General features: G+C 59.6%; 1 protein-coding gene across 8 annotated transcripts in view; it reads left to right on the top strand.

The window, feature by feature from the left end:
* Nucleotides 1-22,457, top strand: part of HDAC4 (histone deacetylase 4) — a 289,488-nt gene extending 267,031 nt beyond the window's left edge. For all 8 annotated transcript variants that reach the window (XM_053216030.1, XM_053216034.1, XM_053216029.1 and 5 more), the window contains 5 exons: nt 1,997-2,115; nt 3,606-3,739; nt 16,679-16,763; nt 17,194-17,335; nt 17,745-22,457. In XM_053216030.1, the coding sequence (XP_053072005.1) occupies nt 1,997-2,115; nt 3,606-3,739; nt 16,679-16,763; nt 17,194-17,335; nt 17,745-17,784 (520 nt within the window). In that variant the 3' untranslated portion in view covers nt 17,785-22,457. The remainder of the gene's footprint in view (nt 1-1,996; nt 2,116-3,605; nt 3,740-16,678; nt 16,764-17,193; nt 17,336-17,744) is intronic.
* Nucleotides 22,458-24,503: the final 2,046 nt, after the last annotated feature.

Raw genomic sequence — 24,503 nt, 5'->3', positions numbered from 1 at the left:
CCAGGGCCGGTGTCTGACGTGAAGGATGCTAGCAACGTCATCGCGGCAGAGTCTGAGGCGGACGTGGGCCAAATCCCACCTCGAGTCTTTTTAAGTTTGAGTGGAACGGGCCACGCACATGTGTTCCCGTGTGGCTGTGGCTGTTTTTGCACAACCAGGGCCATGTCGGGTGGTGGCGACAGGCCCCGTGGCCCAAAGACTCCGTTTCCTCTCGGGCCCTGGGCGGGAACACCTGCTGGTCCAGACTCACATGCGGTGCCCTGCAACCCCTGACGGACGGTCCCCACGGCGCAGAACCTGCTGGAAGCTGCCCTCACCAGCCCGTGGCTGAGGCCGTCCGGACACAGCTGTGCAAACGGGGCCCAGCCTCAGAGGAAAGAAAAGTAGATGCCGTGAGAGCCTCCAAAGCCAGCCCTGATATTCTGGGCCTGCCCAGTGGGAGGTCCCAGAAGCGGGCTCCCGGGCCGGCCAAGGGCCTGGGGTGAGGTCGGTGGCGGACTCTCTCGGTGCCTGAAGTGATCAGAGGGAAGCCCGGAGGCTCCTCCCGCGTCACAGACGCTCTCCTCCCGGACGGGCTCGCTTGCTGGGTCTTTCGGCACCGGCCCGTGCGCGTCTGGCGGGTCTTAACCTCATGCGCTGGGGTTTTCGTCACTTCCGCTGCCTGAGGTCAGAAGGACGTCTCAATGCGATCACGTCCGAGAGTTGTTCCCGAACGGAGAAGCAGTTCATTTTTGGTTCTGCTGGCCCAAGCTGGTGCCTTATGGAGTTGACTTTGCTGACTTAAGTGGCGCATTTCGTGGCAAATTTTATTTTATAACACAAAGCATGAGAGACTGGAGGCTCTCCCACCAGCCCTGCTGCCCTCTGGCCGTGGTGTTCCCTCTGAGCAGGCGTGAGAAGGGCCCGGGTGGGCCTCCGGAGACCCGTTTGACTGAGTTGAGAGTCTGACATGAGCAGTGGGGCCTGTGGGCCTTTGGAAGGTGCAGGACAGGAAGTGGCCTTTGGTACAGCACAAATGTGGTCCGGCCTGCGCGACCCTGGGGGAACCCAGTGATGAGTTCCACGGCTCACCCAGCCTGCTCCAGGCACCCGGGCCCCTGTGTCCGCAGCACTGCCCGCCTCGCCCAGAGGGAGGAGGGAGACCCGGGAAGTCTGGTGATGGATTCAGAATCGAATAGAGCAAGCTTAAGTGACGGATGAAGTCACATAGCTTCCTGTTGTGACACGTCCTCCATTGTAGCCGGGCGGGTGTCATTAGACCACGTGCAAGTGGCTGTTTTGTGTTAAGAAGTGTTTTTTCCACTGTTCATGGGGCCGTTTTCCTCATTTCCCTAATGTAACTAAACCACTGGACCTCTCGGTGGGTGTTTACACCTTTAGCCCGTCCATTCTCTTAAATGTGCTTATCTGGTATCCCCGTAAAGATCCCAGGTGTCAGATTAACCCACTGACCGTGTGCCTGCCGGCCATCCAGTCGCTTGTGGCTGGCGTGCAGGAGCGAGCAGGAGCCCCCTGCGGGCCAGGGCTGCTCGGGGGCTCCCTGTCCTCTCAGCCCCACAGCTGTGGGTCCCTGGTGCCAGGGGCAGTCGGTGACTGTGCCTGTCTTGAATCCGGGCCACGTGAAGGCGGCATGGGGGGAACAGAGGCACCCCCACCTACAGGAGCGAGACAGGACCTACAGGGAACAGAAAATGAGGCGTGGGGAAGATCTTTAGCAGTCTGGGCGGCTGGTGCTGCGGGGGTTATAGGTCCCCCAACATAATCAACCAGCCTCCTCCAGAAGCGGTGGCTTCCCTGGGCATTCACGTCGGGGCTCAGTGGCTCAGGCTTTGAGGGTGCTGTGAAACGAGCCGTGATCACCTTCTGGGTGCGAGTCCTCCGATCCCAGCCCCCGTGCGGAGCCCTTATTCTGCTGACCTGGGTGGGAGATGGGCCAGTCTCCTCCCGGCCGTGCCCCCTCAGCTAACCCAGTGTCACCTTCTGCTGCCCTTCGCAGAACCGTGGTCATGCCCATCGCCAGCGAGTTCGCCCCAGACGTGGTGCTCGTGTCTTCAGGCTTCGACGCCGTGGAGGGCCACCCCACGCCGCTCGGCGGCTACAACCTCTCCGCCAGATGTAAGTCGGGTCTGCAGATCGCCCAGGAACAGTCTGGATTTTGCTGTTTTTATGGTTAGGCGTGCTCTGTATTTCAAGCCTCCCTTTAGCACCGATAGGAGGAAACTGTCCGTGTTACATCTTCCCAGAAACGTGACCGTGCCTGCCGCCCCCGAGAACACAGGGCAAACGGTGGATGCACATGGTGGCCCTCGCGGGGGCCGTGCCCCAGCACAGACCTCAGGGCCCTCCCTGATGCCGGCTCGGGGCCCGGGGGCCCACACGCCGCCCGGGCAGAGGGCCAAGCGTAGCATCACGCCCAGCGCCCCTCTGTGCGTGGCCAGCCTGCTGCTGGCCGTGTTCTGAGCTTCTCCACTTACAGGCTCCCCTTGGAGACCATGTGGGTTCAGGCCCAGGCCTCCGCGACAGAGCAAGGCCGGGGAACGTTTGGGTTTCCCGTTGCAGATAAAAGTTAGTTTACACTACCGTGTGGTCTGTTCGGCATGCGATAGCGTCACGTCTAAAACCACGTATGTGCCTTAATTGGAAGTTATTTTATTGCTGGCTTTGCGGGAGTTGTGACCACCGATCGCCATGACAAACGTGACGATGATGAACAAGGTAGAAATACTGCAAAAATTACCAAAATGTGATGCAGAGACACAGAATGAGCAAGTGCTGCTGGAAAAACAGTGCCCATGGACCCACGGACTTGCCCGACTCAGGCTTGCCCCAGACCTTCCCTTTGTAGAAAGTGCAGTAAAGGCTGAGGCGCCTGTGGCCCTCAGGGCAGCCTCGGGGCCCCATCACCGTTCCCGTCAGAGATGTAGCCGAGGCTCTGGGAGGTCATGGCCCAGCGTGGTCCGCTGATGGCGGCCTCTGACGGGGCCGCTGAGGGCAGCACAGCTTTTGCCAGCTTGAATAAACATCAGAACGTGCTGGTGAGGACGGTAATCACCACTACCCGTCATGCGTTTTCTCCTGGTGGGAGGGGAGGTGGGTGCAGAGGGCATGCTGTGGCTCTTGATGAAATCCAGACACGCCAGACGTGGTGTGTGAGTCCGGGAGGGGCCCGCGCCATGGCGCGTGTGCCCGTGACTGTACGTGCACACGCGTGTGCCCAGCACACCGGCCGACCAGACCCCTGCGCCTCTCCCTGGCCCCGAGGCTCCCAGGACACAGCCTCAGGGGCACATTCTTGGTGCCTCTTCTGTGGCCCCAGCCCAAGAACCGAGGGGCTCCTCCGGGGGCTCCTTCCTTTCCCCCAAACGAGATGATTTGCGGCATTATAAAATCAAAGCACCAAACCGTAATTCCTACTCTCGAACAGATCAAACAGAATCCCAAACCGAAATTCTTCAATGAATTTATTACAATCAGACCTGGCTTCTATTATGTGTTTCGGAGCGCCAGCCCCCTGGGTCTCTGTAACGTGATGTAATGCGTCTCTGGGTGCTTTGATCCGCGGCCCGCCCTCGCCCTCCGCTCACGCCTCCCATTTCCTGTTGCAGGTTTCGGGTACCTGACGAAGCAGCTGATGGGCCTGGCTGGCGGCCGGATTGTTCTGGCCCTGGAGGGGGGCCACGACCTCACGGCCATCTGCGACGCCTCGGAAGCATGTGTTTCTGCTTTGCTGGGCAACGAGGTAGGAGGCGCAGGGCGTCCGCGGCTGCTCTGTGCACAGGCTCGGGGCTCGGACCCTGGACCCGTGGGCTCTGGTGCATCTGTACTCAGGCCGGGGTCATGTCCGCCCCCCCCCCCCGCCCCCGTACCCCGTAGCAGGACCGCTGAACACTTGCACAGTGCCCTGGTCATGGCTGGAAGGGTGGGAGCTGAAGGGCTACCCAGAACCCTTTTCTCTGTAAAGGTGTCTTGGGATCCTGTGTTGTAAAGGTACCCGCCTCTGTGTGTGGGTTTTCTCATCTCCCCACTTCCTCCGTGGACAGTCCCTTCTCAGAGGGGTTCGAAGGTAAATTCTGGGGGCAGCGTCACGGTGCAGGTTTGCAGACTGGGGCATGGGGTCCCGGCAACACCCAGACTTGGGGCCCTGTCCCCACCCAGGCCACGGGACAAAGTCAGGGGGATGCTGGCTTGCACAGCTGAGCTCGGAGGGTCTGGACCGGAGAGGGAGCCTTTCAGGGCTCAGGGGAGAGTGTCCCCGGAAGCACTGTATCCCAGGGCAATGCTGGGCTGTGCTGCCCTGGCCCGGCTGGGGCCGCAGGTGGGGAGAGCTGCCCAGCCGTGGGTGGACGGAGGGCGGGCAAGTGCCGCCTGCAGCGTCTGAAGTGTGACCAACTGTAGTTCCCACTTTGATTTTCCGAAATGTGCTCTTCCTGAAGTTTTAAAGCCATCCTCAGGCCTTTGGACATGGGGTCACACGCCTGTATCCTGACCGCCTCGGAGGAGCGCGGGGCAGGTTTCCGGTCCCTTACAGCACAGCCTGTTCTCGTCGCTCACTGTGGCATCGCCGCGCGGTCTGAGGCCAGCCGGCCGGTGTCTGGGGAAGCACAGGTGGGGCTCCCTAGATCACAGGCCCGACCTACAGCAGGGAGGGGCCGGGGGCCCAGGCTCACCAGACACAGGGCCCACGTGGGGGACGTCCGGAGGCGACCCACGAGGTCTGCAGTGTGCGAGGACACGCTCCAGCCGGGCGGATTCCCTGGGCGTCCATGGGGACGCTGCCGTCCCCGTGTGGGTCTCCCTCCCCCTGCTCACCTGGACTCAAGAGGAGCCTGAGTGACAAGGCCCCGAACTGCGGCTGGAGGACGCACGGCTCAGGACTCCGCCTGACCGGAGTGGTGCCTGATCCCCGGGCCGCTTGTGGGCGCTCCCAAGAAGATCTGGAAGGCAGGGTGGCCCGGAGGATTGGGGCGGGAGGCCCAGGCAGAGATGGCCCCTGTGGCTGTCGAGCTCTGCTCTGGGCTCCAGTCAAGCAGGCCCTGGTGGGGAGGGCGCCCCTCCCGTTCCACTGAGCCCTCTGTCGGGAGGCCCAGAAGCCCAGGGAGAGGCTGGTGCTGTGCGGAGTACCGGCCAGTTCCCCCGTGTGGGGCTGCCTCTGCCTGGCCCAGGAAGGCCCCTGTTGAGGCCCCTTTCTTGTGCTGTAGACGCCGCGTCTCAGCCTGGGAGCTTGAGCCAGTTAGGGCTCCGCCAGGAGGCACGTCTCCCAGAGCGGGCTCTGGCCCACCGCACGTCTGCCCTCCTAGACCCCCGTCGGGATCACGCAGCGGGCAACAGGGCCCACACGGCGTTTGAGGAGGGCTCCAGTGGAAGGTGCAAAGTGGGGCTCAAGCAGGCACTTGAGGGCACTTGTGAAATTTGACTGCATCCCACGGGACACGGTGGGGCGACAGAGCGCAGACAGGTCTCCAGTGACACAATGCAGGGCTCTGTCCTCCGGCCACTGGCGGTCAGTATTGTTCCGTTTGACTTGGGTGAGCCGTCAGCAGCACGCTGTGGACACGGCAGGGTGAGACGTGTGGCCTGTGCCCCTCCAGGCTCCGGGTGGACGGGGCTGACAGGATGACATTTGGAGGCAAGCGTGAGGTCTGAACCCCAAGGCCTAGTTGCAGCCACGCGAGCTCAGGGTCACATGTGAGCACGGCCTGTCGGGGGTTCGATCCTCGGGCAGCCCTGTGTGTGTCCTCTGGGTGAGGTGGCCAACAAGGAGAGGAAGGCAGGTGACCCTGGGGGGTGTGGCAGCAGGGAAGAGAACCACAGCGTCTCGGTCCTGGGCCCACACACCCGGAGGAGGGCGCTGGCCCAGGGGGCTGTCCTAGGACCGCAGTGGTGGAGACCCTCCCGTGCTTCCTGCCCAGCAGCCCTGGATGGCCGGGCTCAGCGTCTGGAGGAGCAGAGTCACCGGCACCCAGCTCCCGGAAGGACTTGCTTCCACGTGCCCCGTGGCGCCCGGGCCGTGGCCAGCGGTGGGGCGTGGGCGGTGGGCCTCAGGGGGCTCTGTGTTCTCCTGACAGCCTTTTGTCACACGTGCTGTGTAGACCACGGAGCTTGGTGGCAGACCTCCTTTCCGGTCAGGTTGTTAACAATGTGCTGGGCTGTTCTGGAATAAAAGACGGGCCTGCTTTTTAACATGTCCACACGTCACCACCCTTTCTTCACAGAAAACAGCCCGCGCCCCCAGACTTTGTGCGAGAGTTTAAGAACAGCTGAGTAATATACTCAGACCATCCTGAAGCTTTTCGATTGTTACAGCTAGTCGTTTTACACAACAATAAAGCCCAGGCCCGGTCCCGCTCCCTGGGCGTTTCCCTTCTACGAAGAAAACGTTTTCCTTAAGCACTAGTTGTATCGAGGTCACTTGAAAGTCTTTCTCCTGCAAGGAAGCTGCACTGAGCCCCGCTCTTCCTCCCTGTGGGCTTTCCGGGCTGATGCTCCGTGTGTGGGACAGTTTGGCACGCAGCCGCCGCGGCCTGCAGACAAGCGGTTGGACCGTCACCTGGGCCACCGGGCAACCGCCGTCTGAAGTCCGGCCTTGCTCCTGAGAGCCGTTTTACATGATGGCTCCAGCTTTAGGTTATTTGCAACCATCGGTGACAGTTGACGATGGAAAATCATTTGAATGTGCCACTTAAGTATTATAGAGGAAGCAGTGTAGGCAGACATGCGGGGAGCCCAGCAGGTGGGCACGGAGGCCTCCGGTCGGACTTGCAGCAGTGAGGGGCCCGGGGCACGGGCCCCCACAAGGGTAGGGTTTATTTGGGCAATTTCTGCTAATCATGGCGTATTTCAAAATTACGTACTGCCACTCGGCCCAAGTCCAAGATCGGTGGAGAATGGTAGGGTGTCAGGTGAGACCGACGTCGAGGAAGGTGTGGGGGGATCTGGCCCCTCGTTGCCCTCACGCTTAGGAAAGGAGCCGGTGCGACCACTCCCAGTGGTCACAACAATTGCAAGTGAGAGATGGGGACACGGAGAGACACAGAGATGGGAACAGACGGATAGGGAGACCAGGAGAGACAGAGGCACAGAGATGGGGACAGAGACACACAGGGACAGGGACGGGGAGATAGTGACAGCCTGATAGCCAATCTTCATTCTCTCACGTGCACCCTCACCTGCACACGCCCTCACACATGTGTTCACGCTCCCAGTCAGGCCCCCTCAGGCCCGCAGTGACCATTTGGGGGGGCCAGCAGGCGCTTGTGGGGGACACAGGATCTCAGATTGTGTGCACCGGGGCCAGGGTGGCGAGTCACCCGCTGACCAACATTTGGAAGGGCGGGCCCACGCCGTGTTCTAGAAGTGGGGAGAGCTGTACCTGCCCTGGCACAGAGTGTCCTCCTCGCCCCGTCATCGTGACAGTGGGATGAAGGGCGTGTGGCGACAGGCCGACCCTCCCTGGCCCCCTTTGTAGAGCGAGGATGAGGGTCCACGCGGTCGCAGGCTGCCTGGTTCCGCTCCCGGGGTGGCAGCTGAGCAGGGCCCGTGAACTGCCTGTCTGGCAGGTTCTGTTACTGACCGCCACGCTCCCACTGTGGCCCTGGCAGCAAGAAACACTGTTCACGGGGCTCACCTTCGGGGGGTGCTGTTTTCAACGACTCCCCCTCTTCCAGGAGGAGCCACAGCTACGAGGACAGAGCCAGACAGAAGGCGGGGCGAGGGTGCGGGGAGAGGGGAGGGGGGGAGCTCTCTGGGGTCAGTCCCAGGACACGGGACCGGGTCCTCCGCACGGCTGGAGGGACCCCCAGGGGGCTGCCCCGCACGTGCCTGGGGAGGGGGCCATCAGCAGCTGTCAGAGAAGGCTCTGTGACGTTGCAGGCACGGGGACGCTCTGAGCCTGTAGCCACTGCTTCCCCAGGACGATGGGGCCACTGCCTGGGCCTGACACGTGGTCCCCCAGCCCCCTGCAGGCGCCATCCAGAGCCCACTAAGCTCCCCGAGCCCCACTGCCAGGCCCTGCCGCCCGCTGTGTAGACCAGACGTGGTGAGCCCACCTCACCCGGGCTGTGGGTTAGCAGAGGTGGTGGTGGCTGTGCGTCTGAGCCCTTGACCTTTTCTCAAAAGGAATCGCGATTTCTAGTTCTTAGTCCTCCTATGGCTTGTGTTTGCATTTCAAAAACTTTGCTGGAAACCAGCCCCTCGTGTTCTACAAGCCTTTGTGTTTTCCCCGGAAGAGCTATGGAAAAGGCCGCTGACAGAGACGGTTAGGGAGTTGTGGCCGCGCCCCCGCCACGGTTCCACGCACCACGGCTGCCCAGCCCGAGCGGGCAGACAGCAGCCCTCCCCACGCTCAGCACGGCCGAGGAACCACCGCTGACGTCTCAGGTGACCCCCAAAACAGCCACAGTTGGGGACAGCCCTGGGAAGCGTCGCCCCTGGGCCCCAGCCGTGAGCAGCTGTGGACGTGCTCGGGGACAGCAGGGATCTGGCCGAGGATGCCACTGGCACGTGACGGGAGCCTTTAGCCTCAAAGAGTGACCAGGCAGCGACCCAGGGCCCCTGGAGGCCCCTCTGGAGGTGGTCGGCAGGGAGCCCCCCGGGGCATGGTCAGGGTGCCTGTGTCCTTGGAAGGATGAAGACTGAAATCTGTTCTTGGGGAGCAGCCCTGCTGAGGCCAAGGAGGCTGGAGTCTCCCTCAAGAGAAGGGACCCACCGCACTCGGGGAACAGAGAGGCCGGAGCCTGCTAGCGGGCACACTGCTATGGGGAGCTGGGCCCGGGAGGGGCCGGCAGAACAGCCAGGGCCTGGTGTGGGGGTCAGAGCTACAGGTGGGCCCCCTGTGACACCCTCTGGCAGGAAGGAGGCCTGGCGTGCCTGCTGGGTGCCGGCAGTCTGGACTCAGAAGCGGGAAGGAGACCGCGAGGGCCAGAAGGCTGCCAAGCTGACCCACGCGGCTGGGGCCCTGGCCGGGTGGCTGCGCGGGGTTCTGGCGGCCCAGTGCGGGCCGGAGAAAGGCTCCCAGTGTGGATGGGACGGGCGCCCCCGTGGACAGGCCCCGGCGCCTCTGTCGTGGAAGTTTTCCCGGCCGACGCAGATCTTCCCACGTGAGGAAAAGCACGAGCAACGACCCAAGTTCTGCCAAGATGTCTTGAGCACCATTTTCTCAGGCCGTCGGAACCTGTTGGTTCTTGAACGGCCCTTCCAGACTGTGGAGCCGAAAAAGGCTTTCCCCTCCTAACGAGACTCAGGAGCTGAAGCCCTGAACAGCTGTCATCAGACCAAGAACGGTCTGCAAGGGCCAGACGTTTGTCATCCTCAGAGTGGGACACGGAGTGTTTTCCTGCTCACTTGTGCTGAGGCCAGCATCTTAAAGAGTAAGCTTAAGGTGTGCTTCTGGAGTGTTCCGGACCCAGGCATCAGGGCGGCTTTGGGGGTCTCCTGTCTACAGCCGGCCCATTTGCTCCCCCCCAAAAGAGCCGTCTCCCAGAGGAGGCCCGCAGTGCGAGCACGAGGCTTTGGAGCTCACTGACACATCTCCCCGGCTGAGCGCCCCTTCCAGGACACAAAGGCCCGGGGACTCCGTGAGTCTGGCACGTGGGGGGCAGGGCTGCCCTCCCTCCGCTCGTGTTGGACGGCCTTTCTGTTGCGGGGGGTGGGGTTCCGCCACCCCTTTCTCTGCTCCCCACCTCAGCCTCCCGATGCCTGCACCCCTACCTGGCCCCGTCCCCAGAAAGGTCACTGCTGCCCCGAGGGTGGACAGGGCAACCCACCCCCGCACCAGCCTGCCCTGCCCTCCCCTCCACCACTCTGCCCCCTCCCCCTGCCCGGCCACGCCGGTCACGTCCCCAGGGCGCCGAGGCTTCGCCCTCCCGGCTTCTTCCTGGTCTTTGCTCAGAGGGCACCTGCTCAGGACCACCCTGGCCGCTGCATGGACACGGCAGGCCCCCACCACACCCTGTGTCCTGCGACCCTGCTCTTTGTTGGATCTGCTCCTCCAGGAAGGCTGTAGCTCACCTGGCGGTCTCTCCCCACCACTAGATGCCACCCTAAGGCTGGGGGATGTGTGGCGTGTGCTTTGTTCAGCGACGTAGCCCGGGTTTGTAGAACAGCGGTTCGCACTTAGCGGGCCGCCCCCGCTAAATGAAAGAACAAAATCGCAACTGGTCAGGGGGAACACTCGGAGTCCTAAAGTTTCTCCCGTTTCCCGGCCCTTTGTCGCCACGCCAAGGCTGGAGGCAGGCAGCCTCGCATCTCCGGCCCCGGAACAGAGCCCGGTGCCGGGTGCTGCTGGGTGGCTGCTCGGGGCCCAGCTGACCAGGGGCCAGCCTGCAGGGTGATGCTCTGGGCCGGCACCCTCTGCCCCTCAGCCCGGCCTCGCGCTGGCCTTGCAGCTGTCCGCCGGTCGTCACGGGAACAAACCGCGTGCCGCCGGCGACACGCTGCGTTGTCACCCTGCTTCCCTTCTGTCCCTTTACTCCTTTCCTCCCGGAGACCCCACAGGAGCCGCCCACTCTTCCCAGGGGCGTCCCCTCGGGCTTCTGTGCAAGCCCACGCCGCGGGCGGTGCTTTGCCCCGAGGTTTCTTGGGATCTTTCCCCTGAATTCCGCGTAACTTCATGACAGAGAAGGGACAAGGTAGCCAGCACGGGGGGGACATGTCCTCCCCGTGTGCTCCTCATGCAAGCACGCAGACACCTCGCCTTCCAGAAGCCTTCGCCAGGAGCTGGGACGGAGAGCGAGTCCCAGGCCGCAGTCGAGCCACAGGCTGATCCCCTGGGGTGCCCGAGACAGGGAGCCGCCGCGGGAACGCGGTGGGGACAACGCAGGGACACGCGCACCGCAGCGCTTGGAGGGGACGGTGGCAGAGGCTGTTGTGAGGGGAGGGTGATGTAAGCCCCTGGAGGGCCAGCCAGCCCCGGAGACTGGCCGTGAGGAGCCTCCCACCCCGAGCAGAGCCAGTCACGACTTCCTTGCCCTGATGCAGCCCTCTGTGTCAGAGTGAGACTTTACGGAATGAGTTGAGTTTCTGAAACCGTTTTTCTCTTAAAAGCGGGAGATCGAAGGTTCTGACGATACTGGAGTTGGGCAGGACAGTCAGGGCTGCGCGGCTGTGAAAACCCGAACCCGGTGCGTGGAGCCCGGGCTCCGCCCCTCACCGCCGTCCACACAGGACCTGGCCAAGCAGGCTGCCCGCAGGGACGCTGCTGTCTGCACCCGGGGGCCCGGCCGGGGGGGAAGGGGTGCTGGGGGGACCGTCCCGCTGTGGCTCTGATTCCACATCTCCCCACCTGGGACCCACAGGTTGTCGCAGGTCGGCGGTTCCCGCAAAGTCCCCGCGCGGGGCCTCGGCGGCACTCGGCCTTCTGACGTTCGACCTCTGCCCGCCTGAGGGGCGAATGGCACCCCAGGCGGGGTGGGCCGTTTCCTCATCACCTGCCGGTTCTGAGCCTGTCCTCGGGGACCTGTTGGCAGCCCATGCTTTCTTCTCTGGTGAAGCTCATGGCTTTTGCCCAGTTTTCTACTAGGCCAGTGTTTTCCCATTTATTCGTAGAGGGGAAGATAGGACGGATGGGTGGGTGGGTGGGTGGATGGCAAGACGGACGGATGGACAGGGGATTGGACGGGTGGTCAGCTGGACGGATGGATGGGCGGGTGGACAGATGGACACTTAGGCATCTTCTCCTTTTGTGTCCTCCAGAAGAGCGAGTGCAGGATCGGAGTAATCTCTTGCCTGGAAGGCTCTCCTGCGCCCTGGGTTTCCTTTGCAGGAAAGTTCTAGGTGACTGACCGCATCACTTCTGTCCCTTCTCGAGTTAGTGCCGGGAGGTCACGCCGTAGCAGATGCATCCACCTCAGCCAGGTTTCTTCTTGCCTGTGGCACCCCAGCCGTGGCCCCCTCATCTCCCGGCTCCGCTTCTGTGCCTGGGTGGCGGCCTCGCCCAGTCCCGCCACGACCCGTCCATTTAAGTTGTTTCAGAGAATCAGCTTGCAGCCCCAGTGGCCTTTTTCTTTTCCAGAATGTGTTTCTGCCCCTTTTCTGTGTGTTTTCTTCGCGTCTTTGTCCGGGCCTGCTCTGTCCTGTCGCTCACCTCTTAAACTGAGCACCTGCTTTTTCTGACCTGTGTGTGCCTCAGACGGATACGTGGCACTTGGATTACTTTTTATTTCTGAGCATTTCCTGAGTTCTGTCGATGACTTCTTTGACCCGTGATTGGTGGGTGTGCGGGTTTTTGTTTGTTCGAATTCCAAACCTAAAGGCTCACAGCTCTCGTCTGTTACCAGTTTCTTCCGGCTCGTGCATTGGCAGGAGCAGGAGGTATGGCTGCAGGGACGCTCGCTCCACGGCCGGAGCGCGGTCCGTCTGCGAGGACGCTCCCGGTGTGTTGGAAGGAGCACGCCTCCTCCGCCCGTCTCCCAGGGCTCTGTCCTCTCCTCCAGGCCTGTTGTACCGTCCACATTTGGTTTTCTCTGTTGACTTCTGCCTGCTCTTTCTAAGGAAGACGGGCCACCCTCTCCTCCCACTTTGGTTCTGGCGACATTCACCTCCTACGTGTTGAGCAAATTTCGCCAAACGTGTACAAATTTTAAGTCCTGTCCTTTCGGTGAATCGAAAGTTGTATCACTCGTAGAGCCCTCCTTTATGTCCAGCCACGGTTTCCCGCTCACGCACGTGGTGTGGACCACTGACCGTGTCCTGAGGCTCCTGCTCTGGCTTGTCTGTCTCTCCTCCTGCCTTCCAGCCCCCTCCTCTCTCAGCATAAGGCTGGATTTCATTCTGATTTTTATAGCCAGTCTGAGGTGCGGCCCTTAAGTGGAGACTCTGGTCCTTAGATGTTCTTTGTTGCTCTGCTGCTTTTTCCAGACTCGCGTCCACATCTCGCCCTGCCCTGCGCTCCCCCGGTTTCCGCAGCACTTTCTCACCAACGGCTTCTGGCCTCCTCTCGCCGTGACGACCTGAAGGGGGGCTCCCCGCGTTCCACCTGCCCCCGCTGCGTAGGAGGGCTACACAGCCGGTTGTGGTTTCCAGTAGTGATCTTTACACACACTAACACGTACCCGTGATGTGGTCAGTGGCCTCTTCCCTCCCCCTGCCCCCTGGACCCAAGCGGGGCCGTGCACTAAACGACACCCTGTTGGACGTGGTTGTACCGAAAAGCTACGTGCTTCCCGTAACTGACCTGTGCCTGGTGCCCTGCGTGTTTATTTGCTCTGTTGGGAGCCCCCCCTCCAGCCCCCTCCCGGGTCACGTGCAATCCCTGACCGGCAGCTCATGCCTCTTGCTTGCTTTTTTTTTTAGCTTCGCCGGGATGGCACCATTCCCGTGGTTTTCTGTGGTCCCTGTTTCTGTGGCCTTTCCTGCATTCACGTTCTTTGCTCATTTCTTCTCGCTTCTCAGACCGTCACCTGGGACCACTGTGCCTTCAGCACGAGCACGCCCCTTACGTTTCCCCGGAGAAGGACACGGCCGTCACCTTCCCCCGTTTGCCTGCTTTTATTAAAGGCGTGATTTTACCCTCACGCGTGAGTGAGCAGGGGTGCCCCTCTGGGTTGGCCGTCACTTTCTCTGGGCACACTGAAACAATCACACCCTGTCCTGTTGCTTTCTTTGCTGTGAAGCAGCCAGTGCCTGGCTCACCGGCTCCTTTGCACACCGTGTTCTCCGGCTGCTATCAGAGCTCTCTGCTGGTCTCTGATGTCGCACAGCCTCACTGGTGTACACAGGGGTGGGTGTCTCGTATGATTCTTCCTGCTCGGGTCTCATCCCCCCTTCTGGATGGGGGATCCTTCCCGTCAGTCAGTCCTGGAGACGCCTCGGCCGTGGGCGCCCCTAACGACCCCTCCCCACCCCCTGGACACTGAGCAGATGAATGGAGCCCTTCCCCCTCTGCCCGCTCCCCTCGTCCCTGGTGCATTCAGGCCACCCCTTCTGCTGTTGCTTCCAGGTTATCAGTTTTCTCTTTCTCTGATCCGAGTTTCCAATTTCTGCTGTTACGTTTTCATCTCTAGAAGTTCTGTTTGGCTCTCTTTCAAATCCTCCAGTGAGTAATCCTATGTTAGTGTCTTACTTATTTTTGTTACTATAAAAGTCACCTTTATTTTTCTATTATTTGTTTTTTAATTCACATCCAAGTGAGTTAGCATATAGTACAATAAAGATTTCAGGAGCAGTATCTTATTTTTAACGCATCTTAAACCTACTTACTGCATAGTTTAAAACTGATCATTTCGGGGCGCCTGGGTGGCTCAGTCGGTTGGGTGGCCGACTTCGGCTCGGGTCATGATCTCGCAGTCCGTGAGTTCGAGCCCCGCGTCGGGCTCTGTGCTGACGGCTCAGAGCCTGGAGCCTGTTTTGGATTCTGTGTCTCCCTCTCTCTCTGCCCCTCCCCCATTCATGCTCTGTCTCTCTCTCTATCTCAAAAATAAATAAACGTTAAAAAAAAAATTTAAAAACTGACCATTTCAAGAACTGCAGTCTTTGAGGACATAAATCTGTGGGTTTTTTACTAGACCTTTAATCCTGGATAGCTGACCCTTCGGACGGTTTCCTCTCAGCCTGTCTGACCTCAGCCTGGGAGCCAACCCTGGACGGCACTGCTCATGCCCAAACACGCCCAGCATTCGCTCGCCTTCCCACGACTGCGCCTCCCGCATCGGGCTCCATGCGGGACCCCACCGTGCGACCGGCCATGCCCTGTCCTTACCCTCTCTGGGCTGTGGGGGCCTCTCAAGCTTCCCTTGGTTGTCATTTTTGAAACGTTGACAATTTTCGGCAATCGAAGAATGCTACTCAGGTGTTTTGTAGAATGTCCTTCAATTGATATTTGCCTGGTTTTTCCTTATGATTGGACAGGGGAGGAAGACCGCGGGGTCAGGTGCCCCCCTGCTTCTGTCCAGGACAGTGCCCTCCCCGGGCCTTATCTCTGCCGAAGTGAACCGTGAGCCTTGTGTGAAGTCCCCTTTCTCTACTTCCACACATGCTCTGTGGTGGATGTAGGGAAGAGGGGCTCAACTCACACTCGAGGGGACAGATGGGAAAGTGTGAAACTCCACGTCTTGGAGAGGGGGCGTGTGCAGAAGTTATTGAAATCCCTCTTCAGGAACATGTCTCCTCCCCACCCCCCCCCCACCCCCCCATCGATTTGTTCAATCTCTTTTTCCACCGGTATGGACTCCTGGACACGTTCATGCTCTGTGTGAAGTTCAGTACCCCCTGTGTGTCTCCCTCCCGATGGGCCTCGTGCGCATCCTGTCGGCACCACCTGCCATCTGGTCCCTCGAGACCACCAGGCCCTTCTCAGCCCTGCCCTGCACCAACCTTGGAAAATCCCATTTCTCCAAGGAGTCTGGTGCCCTCTGCTGGAGAGTGATGTGCGAGAGCTTGTTCTCCTGACCCCAGTCCACGCTGGCTGACCTCTGTCTTACGATGTTTTGACTGGGCACTCAAGGAACTGAGCTGGCATTCCTGGTCGGCGGCCTGCTTTGGGGACGCAGTCCTCACGAGAGGGTCTGCGGCTGCTCTGCCAGGCACCTGAGCACTGCAAGCAGCGGCCTGTAAACCGGGCTGATTCTCAGGGGGCTGTGTCCCTTCTCCGCAGAGCCCAGGCCAAGAACCAAATCCTGCCCTGCAGTTGTCCACGTGAGGCCAGCTCATCTTCGGGGGGTTGGGGGGCTGTCCCAGGACGTGTGACTGCCCTGGGCAGCTTCTGCTTCCTTCTGGAACCCAGCACATCTCCCTGCATTTTAAAGGCTTGTCTAATCCTTTAAAGTTTTTTAGAATTACTTTTGTGTTTTCGTGATGCGTTTGGACCAGCGTGCTTGGTTGTCATGTTGGGGACGCTCCAGTCTGCCCTGTGGCCCCTCTGGTTGTCTTGTGTTTCTTTCCTGATTATCTTCTGCTGCCTGCACTGAAGGAAAATCTTGCAGCAAAAGGTCCCTCCCCTCTGAGAGATTCTGTTCACTTTTCTTCCTTTTACCCTTTCCCCATTTTTGGAAGAACATCGTCAATGGGGCGTTCAGGCATTCTTTGTAAGACTAGGGACATGAAAGCAGTATTTCCGAAAAGTAGCCATGCTTTCCCCTACTGATGAGCCTGTGGTGCAGTGTCCCAGGAGGCCCCAGGTCTTGTACACCAGCCACTCGTCGACACGGTGCCTCCCGACGCAGCAACTCACAAGTAGACCGGACGGTCTCCTACAAAAATTGCCCTAAAGAAAATAACTCTCGGGGCAGGTGTCCGACTTCAGCTCAGGTCTTGATCTTACGATTCTTAAGAAAAAAAATCTACCTTTGTTTAAAACAAAAATCGTATAGGGGCACCCGGGTGGCTCAGTCAGTTAAGCGTCTGACTTCGGCTCAGGTCACGATCTCATAGTCCGTGAGCTCGAGCCCCGCATCGGGCTCTGTGCCGACGGCTCAGAGCCTGGAGCCTGTTTCAGATTCTGAGTCTCCCTCTCTCTCTGCCCCTCCCCTGCCCATGCTCTGTCTCTTTCTGTCTCAAAAATAAATAAACGTTAAAAAAAAAAAACGTTCAACAAAAATCGTACAGTAAATAGCAAAGATATATTTGGGTTTTTCCTCTTCTCTGTTAGCAAGTATGCTCAGCAAACAGGTGCTGACTTTGAGCGTCCCGCTTGAACACACATGGGGCTATATCTGTATTCACAGTGTGTTTCGATTTTGTTTTCTAGCTTGATCCTCTCCCGGAAAAGGTTCTGCAGCAGAGACCCAATGCTAACGCTGTCCGGTCCATGGAGAAAGTCATAGAAATCCACAGTGAGTTGCCTGGGCCAGCTCTCAGCAGGAACCTCCCGGGGGCACGGGCTGACCCACATCACCCGGACTGTCTTGCGGGCAGGCTACGCCCTGCGCTCCCTGTGCAGACACTGGGTCCCCGCCAGCCTCCCTGCTGGGAAGCCCCTGTGTGCCAACAAACGCTGAGGGCGTCCCTTAGGCCCACCGCCCCCCGCCCATCTCAGAGGGTCTGCATGGGAGGCCCCTTCGCACGGGCAGTGCCCGAGTCGGGGGGGAGGCCCCACTCCCGAGGACTTGGCTGGCAGTGTGGGGGAGCCCAGCGTTTGTGAGCCAGGGGGTACCCCGGCTTCTGCCCCCCGAGAGAGGTGCTCTTCAAGGCGCCCGGGAGGAGTGCGGCTCGGGACCCCGGGAAGGCGGGTGACTCCCGGTAACAGCTCTTCCCTTGCCCCAGGCCAGTACTGGCGCTCCCTGCCGCGCCTCTGCTCCACGGTGGGACACTCTCTGGTAGAGGCCCAGAAGTGCGAGAACGAGGAAGCCGAGACCGTCACCGCCATGGCCTCGCTGTCCGTGGGCGTGAAGCCCGCGGAGAAGAGGTGAGCGCCTCCGCCCTGGCCCGGCGGGCCCTTCCGGGAACTGTGCCCCCTTCTGCACACCGCCCCAGACCTGGCCCTTGTGTCTGAGGCGCGTGGTTTCTCCCGCGGGCCCTGCCTTATGCACCGGGCCTGCCCCGGAGGGGTGGAGGGCGGGGGTCCCCACGCGCACGGCCAGCTCTTAAGGGCGCCAAAGACCCAGAGAGGCACTTGGAGACCCTTCACTCGGGAGCAGGGGGCCCGCCACGACCGCCCTTGGGGGGCAGGGGCACAGGGAGCGCGGAACGGGCAGCAGGAGGGCGCGGGTGCGGGAGATGCCCCGAAGCAGGTGGGCACCCCCCCGACCCTCCCCGCTTCTCTCTCCCTCTGCCGTGCCCGCCGCACCCCTGCTCCCCCCGGGGTGCCGCCGCAGACCGGACGAGGAGCCCATGGAAGAGGAGCTGCCCCTGTAGCCTCCCCCGGAGCTTCGGTTCTCTTGTCTGTTTGTCCCTGTCTTGAAGCTCCGCCAAGAACAGCTCCTGTTTCTCTGCGGCCTGCCCGCGATCTCTGGCCAGGGCTTGAGCGGCAGCGGGGAGCCCTCCCTGCCCGGCCCCCGGGCCCCCCCCCGGGCGGGCAGCATTGCGCGGAACCGGGACAGACGCCGGCCGCGCAGACACACGGACACACACGCGGCCAGGCTCTCGGCTCCCGGAGGGAAGCCGCGGAGGAGGGAGGCCCGTGCGGCTCGCGGCACAGCCGCCCACTTCGACGCCACGAGGGAAGGAAAACGGAAGTCAAAGATCTGATAACACAAAACAGACTCGATTAAAACTGGTGCTTACAGTTGATTATCACCCACAATTCCACAGTCTCCGTGTAAACCACTCAACTCATCCCGTAGCTTCTTTTTTTCTTTAACGAGAACGTTCTCTAGGCCCCGGCCGCCTCCGTGGCCCGCAGCGGCGGGGTCTGCGGCCGGGCGGGGGGGCGGAGTGGACACGCGCAGGAACGTGAGCCTGCGGGACCCGGCTTTGCTCTCTCAAAGCCATCGGAAGATGCGAGTTTGTGCCTTTTTTTTATTGCTCTGATGGATTTTTGTGGCTGGGTTTTCTGAAGTCTGAGGAACAATGCCTTAAGAAAAAATAAACAGCAGGAATCGGTGGGACAGTTTCGGGCCTGGCGGGGGAGGGGGGGTGGCCCACGCGCCCCGAGGCCGCTGCGTGCTGGCCAGGGTGGGGGGGCGCTGCTGGGGGGTGGGGGGGCTGCCGTCCCGTGGCCCCTGTTTTGCTTTAGTGCTGTTTAAGAGACGTGCAGGTAGTTCCAGCAAAGTGGCAAATACTGTTGGGGGTTTTGAAGTCCGACAAATTTTAAATGAATCCAAAGTGTTCTTTTCTCGTACGTCATTTAACAATTGAGCATCTCCATTTGGTTGTGAAGCATGTCCTAGGCTCACTTCCAGTGTTACGATCGGAATGCTTTTCATTAAAAGCAAGTAGCATGAAGTATTGCTTAAGTTTTAGGTATAAATAAATATATATATGTATAATATATATTCCAATGTATTCCAAGCTAAGAAACTTGATTCTTATGAAATCTTGATAAAATATTTATAATGCATTTATAGAAAAAGTATATATATATAATAAATGCAGGTCGTAAAGGTCCCTGGCGAATGAATGACGTGTGGACTAGACATCAAGGTGCTTACGGAAAGGGATCTAGTTTGAAACTCAACGTATTTTTGAATTCCAGATTGGATAGCTTCCAGATCGCCAACGAGTCCGCCACTGGACGGCTGCCTTCGGGTGTGAGCTGTCCTTCCCGCTCTTTCCGGACGGGACCCTCCTGGTCCGAGCCTCCTCGCACATATTTACCTAATGAGTTTTTATAGCAAAGGATAGACATTTGCTGTTGATTTTTGTATGAATTTTCCACAAGGAGATCCTGAATAAGCATTGTTTTGTGAATTTTACATTTTGTTCTCACCATTTAGCAGTTTCCTGAATGGTAACAATGTCTAAACCTTTTTTCTTTCTAAATTCCTGCTTGTACATTTTTTTTTTTAACTTTTAAAGGTTTTTTTTATTATTATTATTTTCATTGTTGTTTATTTTCGTACAGCGAGCAGTTTGCTGCGGTGCACGGAACTGCCCTCGGTTTGTTTTCAGAAAGTGAGCTCGAGGTGGGGGGGTTGGCGTGCAGGCTCCTGGCGGTGACTGGCTGTCCCAGCCCCGCCCCCCACGGCTGCGCCCATTAGCGAGGGGCTTTTCTTCCCTCCACACCGGTAGTGTTACAGGGGGTGCTGTGTTTTCCCCTCGGCAGCCGCACGCGGGGAGGATCGCAGGGTCACTTGCCAGACGCCTCGGGCCGTCAGCACTCATGAAACTCCTGTTTCAACTTGCCTGGCCACGTTGTCAGGATAGGATTTTAAATTCAGTTTTCCAAAGACCTTTTAAAGCATGTCAGCAAAATGCATGGGGCCGGAGTGAGGCCCACACCTGTTCTGGGTTTTTCCGCCGCGGCCACACGGCCGGGGGCCGGCCGAAAGCAGCAGGCCCCGGATTTTGGAGCCTGTGGCTGCGGGAGCCTAGGGGCCCCCGCCGCCTGGCGAGCCTGCAGGGACAGCACAGATTCCTGACCAGGGCAGCCAGTCTTTGCTCTTTTTGTCTCGGACAGTAACTGACCGTCACTTTTTACTGGTAACTTATTTTTCAGCACTTGAAGACACCAGTTTCATTCCAAAGCATGTAGTGAGTTCAGAGCCGCGGGGAGAGTTCGGGCACGGTGCTCCCGTCAGGAGGGAGCCCCAAGCCACGCTTCGGAGTCTGGTCGCATTCACAGGGTAGCTTCTGAGACACCGATGCAGGCGGACTCCTGACCGAGCGAATCCAGATTCTTAGGTTGGCTCGGTCACGGGGACGTTGGTGGTCAGGTCCAGGACAGCGGCCTGAGAGTAGGACAGAAAGGTCTTGGGGCAGGTGTGACTGCGCCCCCTCCCGCCGGCCCCTCCTTGCTGCGGGGCCCAGCCCACCTTGGCGGGAGGAGCCGGTGCTCGGGAGCCAGCTGGGCCATCCGGGCCGGTGCGGAGCGGCCCGTGGCCAACTGGGGCCCTGCTCCGCACAGCCCACGGGCCCCCTCCCCCCCCCCGCCGCCGGCCGGCCCCGGCTCTCGGAGAGGAAGAGGTCATCTCACGCTTTTTACAGTGACTGGGTCAGGGAGCCGTCCGAGGGGGGCTTGCTCCCCGTCTCTTGCGGGGAGACCCCTCGGCAGAGAGGCCTGGGGGGCGCGGCTGCTGTGTCCGCGCGCCCCAGCCCCACAGATGTGCTTAAAGCATTACCGTGTAGCCTTTTCTTTTCTTTGAAGACACACTCGGCCCTTCCCCGCCGCCAGCCACCAGGGTGTGCAGGACCCCCGCGCCAAGGGGGGTGGGGGGCGCCTCCCATCTCCCCTCTCCGGTCCTTGCGCCTAATTTAGCCTTTTTCTTCCTTTGCAAAGGCCTCGGGGGCACCGGCCGGGGGTCAGCGAGCGAGCACTTTAGGTCCCTCCGCGGGACTCCCCACGATGCTGCCGGGGACGCGTGGCGCCCGCCCTTTCGGCTCCCGCCGCGCCCCGGCGTGCCCGAGCCCCACCAGCAGGCGGCCGCCCGGCTCCGGAGGGCCGCTTTGTCAGAGTGTTTCGGTCTTTCTCCACTTACTTTCGAACACCTGTTTCCAGAGGAAGGACCGCCGGGTGCTGCTCCGCACGGAAGCCAGGGCGGCAGAGTTTGTCGGTTTTAATTTTCGATCAGAACATTCCTCCTTCGCTGGTCACAGCCACGTGCTCATTCCATTCTTTTTGTAGACTTTCGGGCCCACATGTTTTATGGGCATTGATACATATATAAATATATATATAAACATATATGAATCTATTTTTTTAAGTTCCTACACCTGGAGGTTGCATGGACTGTGTGGCCGGCATGTCTCTATCGTACACAGATTTTGCACGCCAGAGTCGGCAGCTTTGGGGAAGAGGAAAAATGCCTTTTTGTTCCCCTCTCACGACATTTGCAGATTCGACAGATGGGAGTTTTTCTGTAAAACAAAACCTTGAAGGAGAGTCGGTGGGGGGGGGGGGGAACGTTTGCGTCTCACTGAACCTATTCTTAAGAAATTGTACTTTTTATTGTAAGAAAAAGAAAAAAGGACTACTTAAACATTTGTCATATTAAGAAACAAAGTTTATCTAGCACTTGTGACATACCAATAATAGAGTTTATTGTATTTATGTGGAAACAGTTGTTTTAGGGAAACTACACAGAATTCGAGGTGAACTGCCCGTCTCTCTTCCGTTGACTTGGAGGCATTTGCCTCGCTTTGTTTTGTTTGTTCCTTGGATCTTGCACAGGGCCAGGCGCGCGCGCTGCCCTCCGGCCGGCCCGGTGGCCGCCGACGGTGACGGTGCACAGCCCCGGAGAGCCCCTTTCCGCACAGCTGTGGTGACTTTCTAGTTACTTGTAGACCACGCGTGGCCAAGATGTCACTTTAAGCCGAGAGTCGTGACCTGTGTGAGCGCCGCAGGTTCAGACCCTCCTTTGCATGGAGAGGAGACCCTTTCTTCCTCGCCACGACGCGGAGCTCGTCCCCGGCCCGGCTCGCCTCGTCCGACGTGACGACAAGTCTGCGCCCGGAGGAACGAGCAGGCGGACACTTTTGTTTGTTCGGGTTTTCGGTGTGTGTGCCCCGCAGGGGAGGCGCTCTTTCCCAGTTGATGAGAATGACCCGTATTATAATGTATACAAGGGGGGCTGACCCCGTTTACCCAAGAGCTTGCACAGAGCTGCAGCGCCGCCGCGGCCTGCGTGTGGCCCGTCGGCGCGCTCCGGGCCGGGTCCTCGCCACGGCAGCCTACCGTTTTCTTCTGTGACGTAATCCGTTCCCTCCGATCGTCTGGACCTGCCAGTGGTCCTTTCTTTCTTTTTGCTCCGTGCAGTTGGAGATTCTGTTCCCGGTTTTCTCATTCTCGTTCTGTTCCGTGTGGGCGGGTTTTCCCCGACGGCCGTGTCCCCTCCTCTGACTGCCGACTCCACTTCACCCGGAGTCCAGTGTTTGTACCTCATCAGACAGCTTGTTGCTCTCGTGGTGTAAATAAAACAGCATCTCTGGTTTCTGCCGTGTGCTCGCGTCCTCTCTGGCCTGCCCTCCCCTGCCCCGGGCTCCCCCATCGTGGGACGCGAATCGCCGCAGCCCCCGCGGGCAGCCCCGGGACCCAGACGCTCGGACCTGTCGCCCTTTGCCCGTTCGGGCCGGTCCCACGGGCAGATCTTTGCTTTAGATGCCCACCTGCCATTCCCTGAGCTATTTGGCCGCCTCCCCCCAGCCGCAGGCGCCTCCCCAGAGGGGGCGAGTCTGCAGACCCAACCACAGCCACCGCCCCCCCCCCCGGTCCCCCAGCAGCATGTTGCCTCCCCCGAGTGACCACCCCACTTCCGGGCCCCCGTGCTCAGTGACTAATGAGTCGGGATGGGGGGGTGGGTGGAGGCCGGCCACTTGGGCCCCCTGAGGACAGCTGGGGCCATTCCCCTCCCCGTGGGTTGTCAGCCTCCTTCCTAAACACTGCGGGGTCTCCCTGACTGTCGCCAGCCCGTGTCTGGGGGCAGGAACCTGGGCACAGCTCCATGGGAGGCCTGTGGCCTGAGGTCCCTTCTGCAGGTGCAGCCACAGTGTCGGTAGGGCTCACGTGGGGGACCCGCCTCCAAGCACACCCCCCGGTAGTGGGCAGGCCCCCTTCACCCGCTGCACCGACCACCCCGCGGGTCGCAGCCGCCAGCCCCAGCGCAGGAGACGCAGGTGAGGCAGGGAGACCCTGAGAGCGCACCCGAAGGCCGCCACAGGCCTTCTCTAACCTGATGTCACAGGTGAGGTGCTGTCACTTTCCCGCCTCCGTCACTCGTCACTCGAAACCAGCCGGGAGGCCGGCCCACACCCCCACCGCAGGAGGCAAGGGCCATGCAGGCTGCCCACACCACACCCGCCTCTGGCTTCGTTTGGTTTCTCTCAAATCCCGACAGCTTTGCCTTCAGAATGTGCCTGTAATTCACTCAACTACCTCCCGACCCAGCCCCCTTCTCCACGCCGGTCCCTTGTGCCCCCTTCCCCTTAGCCTCCCCAGCACGGGAGCCAGGCTGACCCTCCCAAGGCTGGATGCTGGGCAGGCTCACGACGTGGTCCTGCTTCTGTTGGCCTGTCTGTCCCCCCACTAGGGTATAAGCTTTGCACCTGCTACGGTCACTCCCATCTCCCCAGAGATTAAAACCTACTAGTAGCTCAACAAACAGGGTGGAATGGATGTTTCTGGGGCTCAGTCCTCTTGGCCCATTTACCTGTTGGTTATCAGAGATGAGAAGTGGAGTTTTAAAATATATTTTGGTGCTAATCCCTGGTCGTTTCTAAATCTCAAGTATCTTCTCACCTGGGGATTCTTTCCTCTCTCTTGTTAATGGAAACAGTCCGAGATGCCACCGTGCCCCTCCGCCTGTTTCGGCAGCTGCGAACAACATCCCCCCCCCCACCAACCCCGTTCCAGGTGCGTGTGGTCTGAGCCCCTCCTCACAAGCAAAGCCCAGATGGCCTATCATCCATCTGCACACTTTTCCGTGGACATCTCTTAGAGATGAAGACTTTTCCTTAAACGTGACATAATACCGTATCATGCTCTAAAAATTGGCGGTTCCTTAACAGCCAAGATGCAGCCAACACACATTTCCCCAGGTGTGTCACTGGTTTTCTTGTTTGTTCGCTTTTTACACTCGGTTTGTCTTCATCAGGATTCACACAAGGGCCTCACATGGCATTTGACAGGTGTGTCCCTTACGTCTCTGACCTGTGGGCTCATCTCCTTCTTAATTTCCCTTGCAATGTACTTGTGGAAGAAACCGGGCCACTCGCGGACCCCACCGTGCCCTTCAGTCTGTGGCTCCAGCCCCGGGAAAGGCCCCTTGGACGCAAGCGTGACCACAGGACCCACTATTTCAAGGACAGTGATGCTTTTCACCATTCCTTCTCCACAAAGGAGACATTTCAGGGTGTTTACATAGGCAGTAGGTAAGCAATTATTACCAAGCTTCTAGCCCCAACACCTTTCAGAAAAAGTAAACACTCAAAGGCCGAAGTTACAAATTAAAAGACTTTCCATTCAGCATCCCAATACTAAA

The sequence above is a fragment of the Acinonyx jubatus genome, chromosome C1 (assembly GCF_027475565.1).
Source record: "Acinonyx jubatus isolate Ajub_Pintada_27869175 chromosome C1, VMU_Ajub_asm_v1.0, whole genome shotgun sequence".
NCBI lineage: Eukaryota > Metazoa > Chordata > Mammalia > Carnivora > Felidae > Acinonyx > Acinonyx jubatus.
Note: the sequence above shows the minus strand (reverse complement) of the source record. Positions and strands in the feature narration are given on the sequence as shown.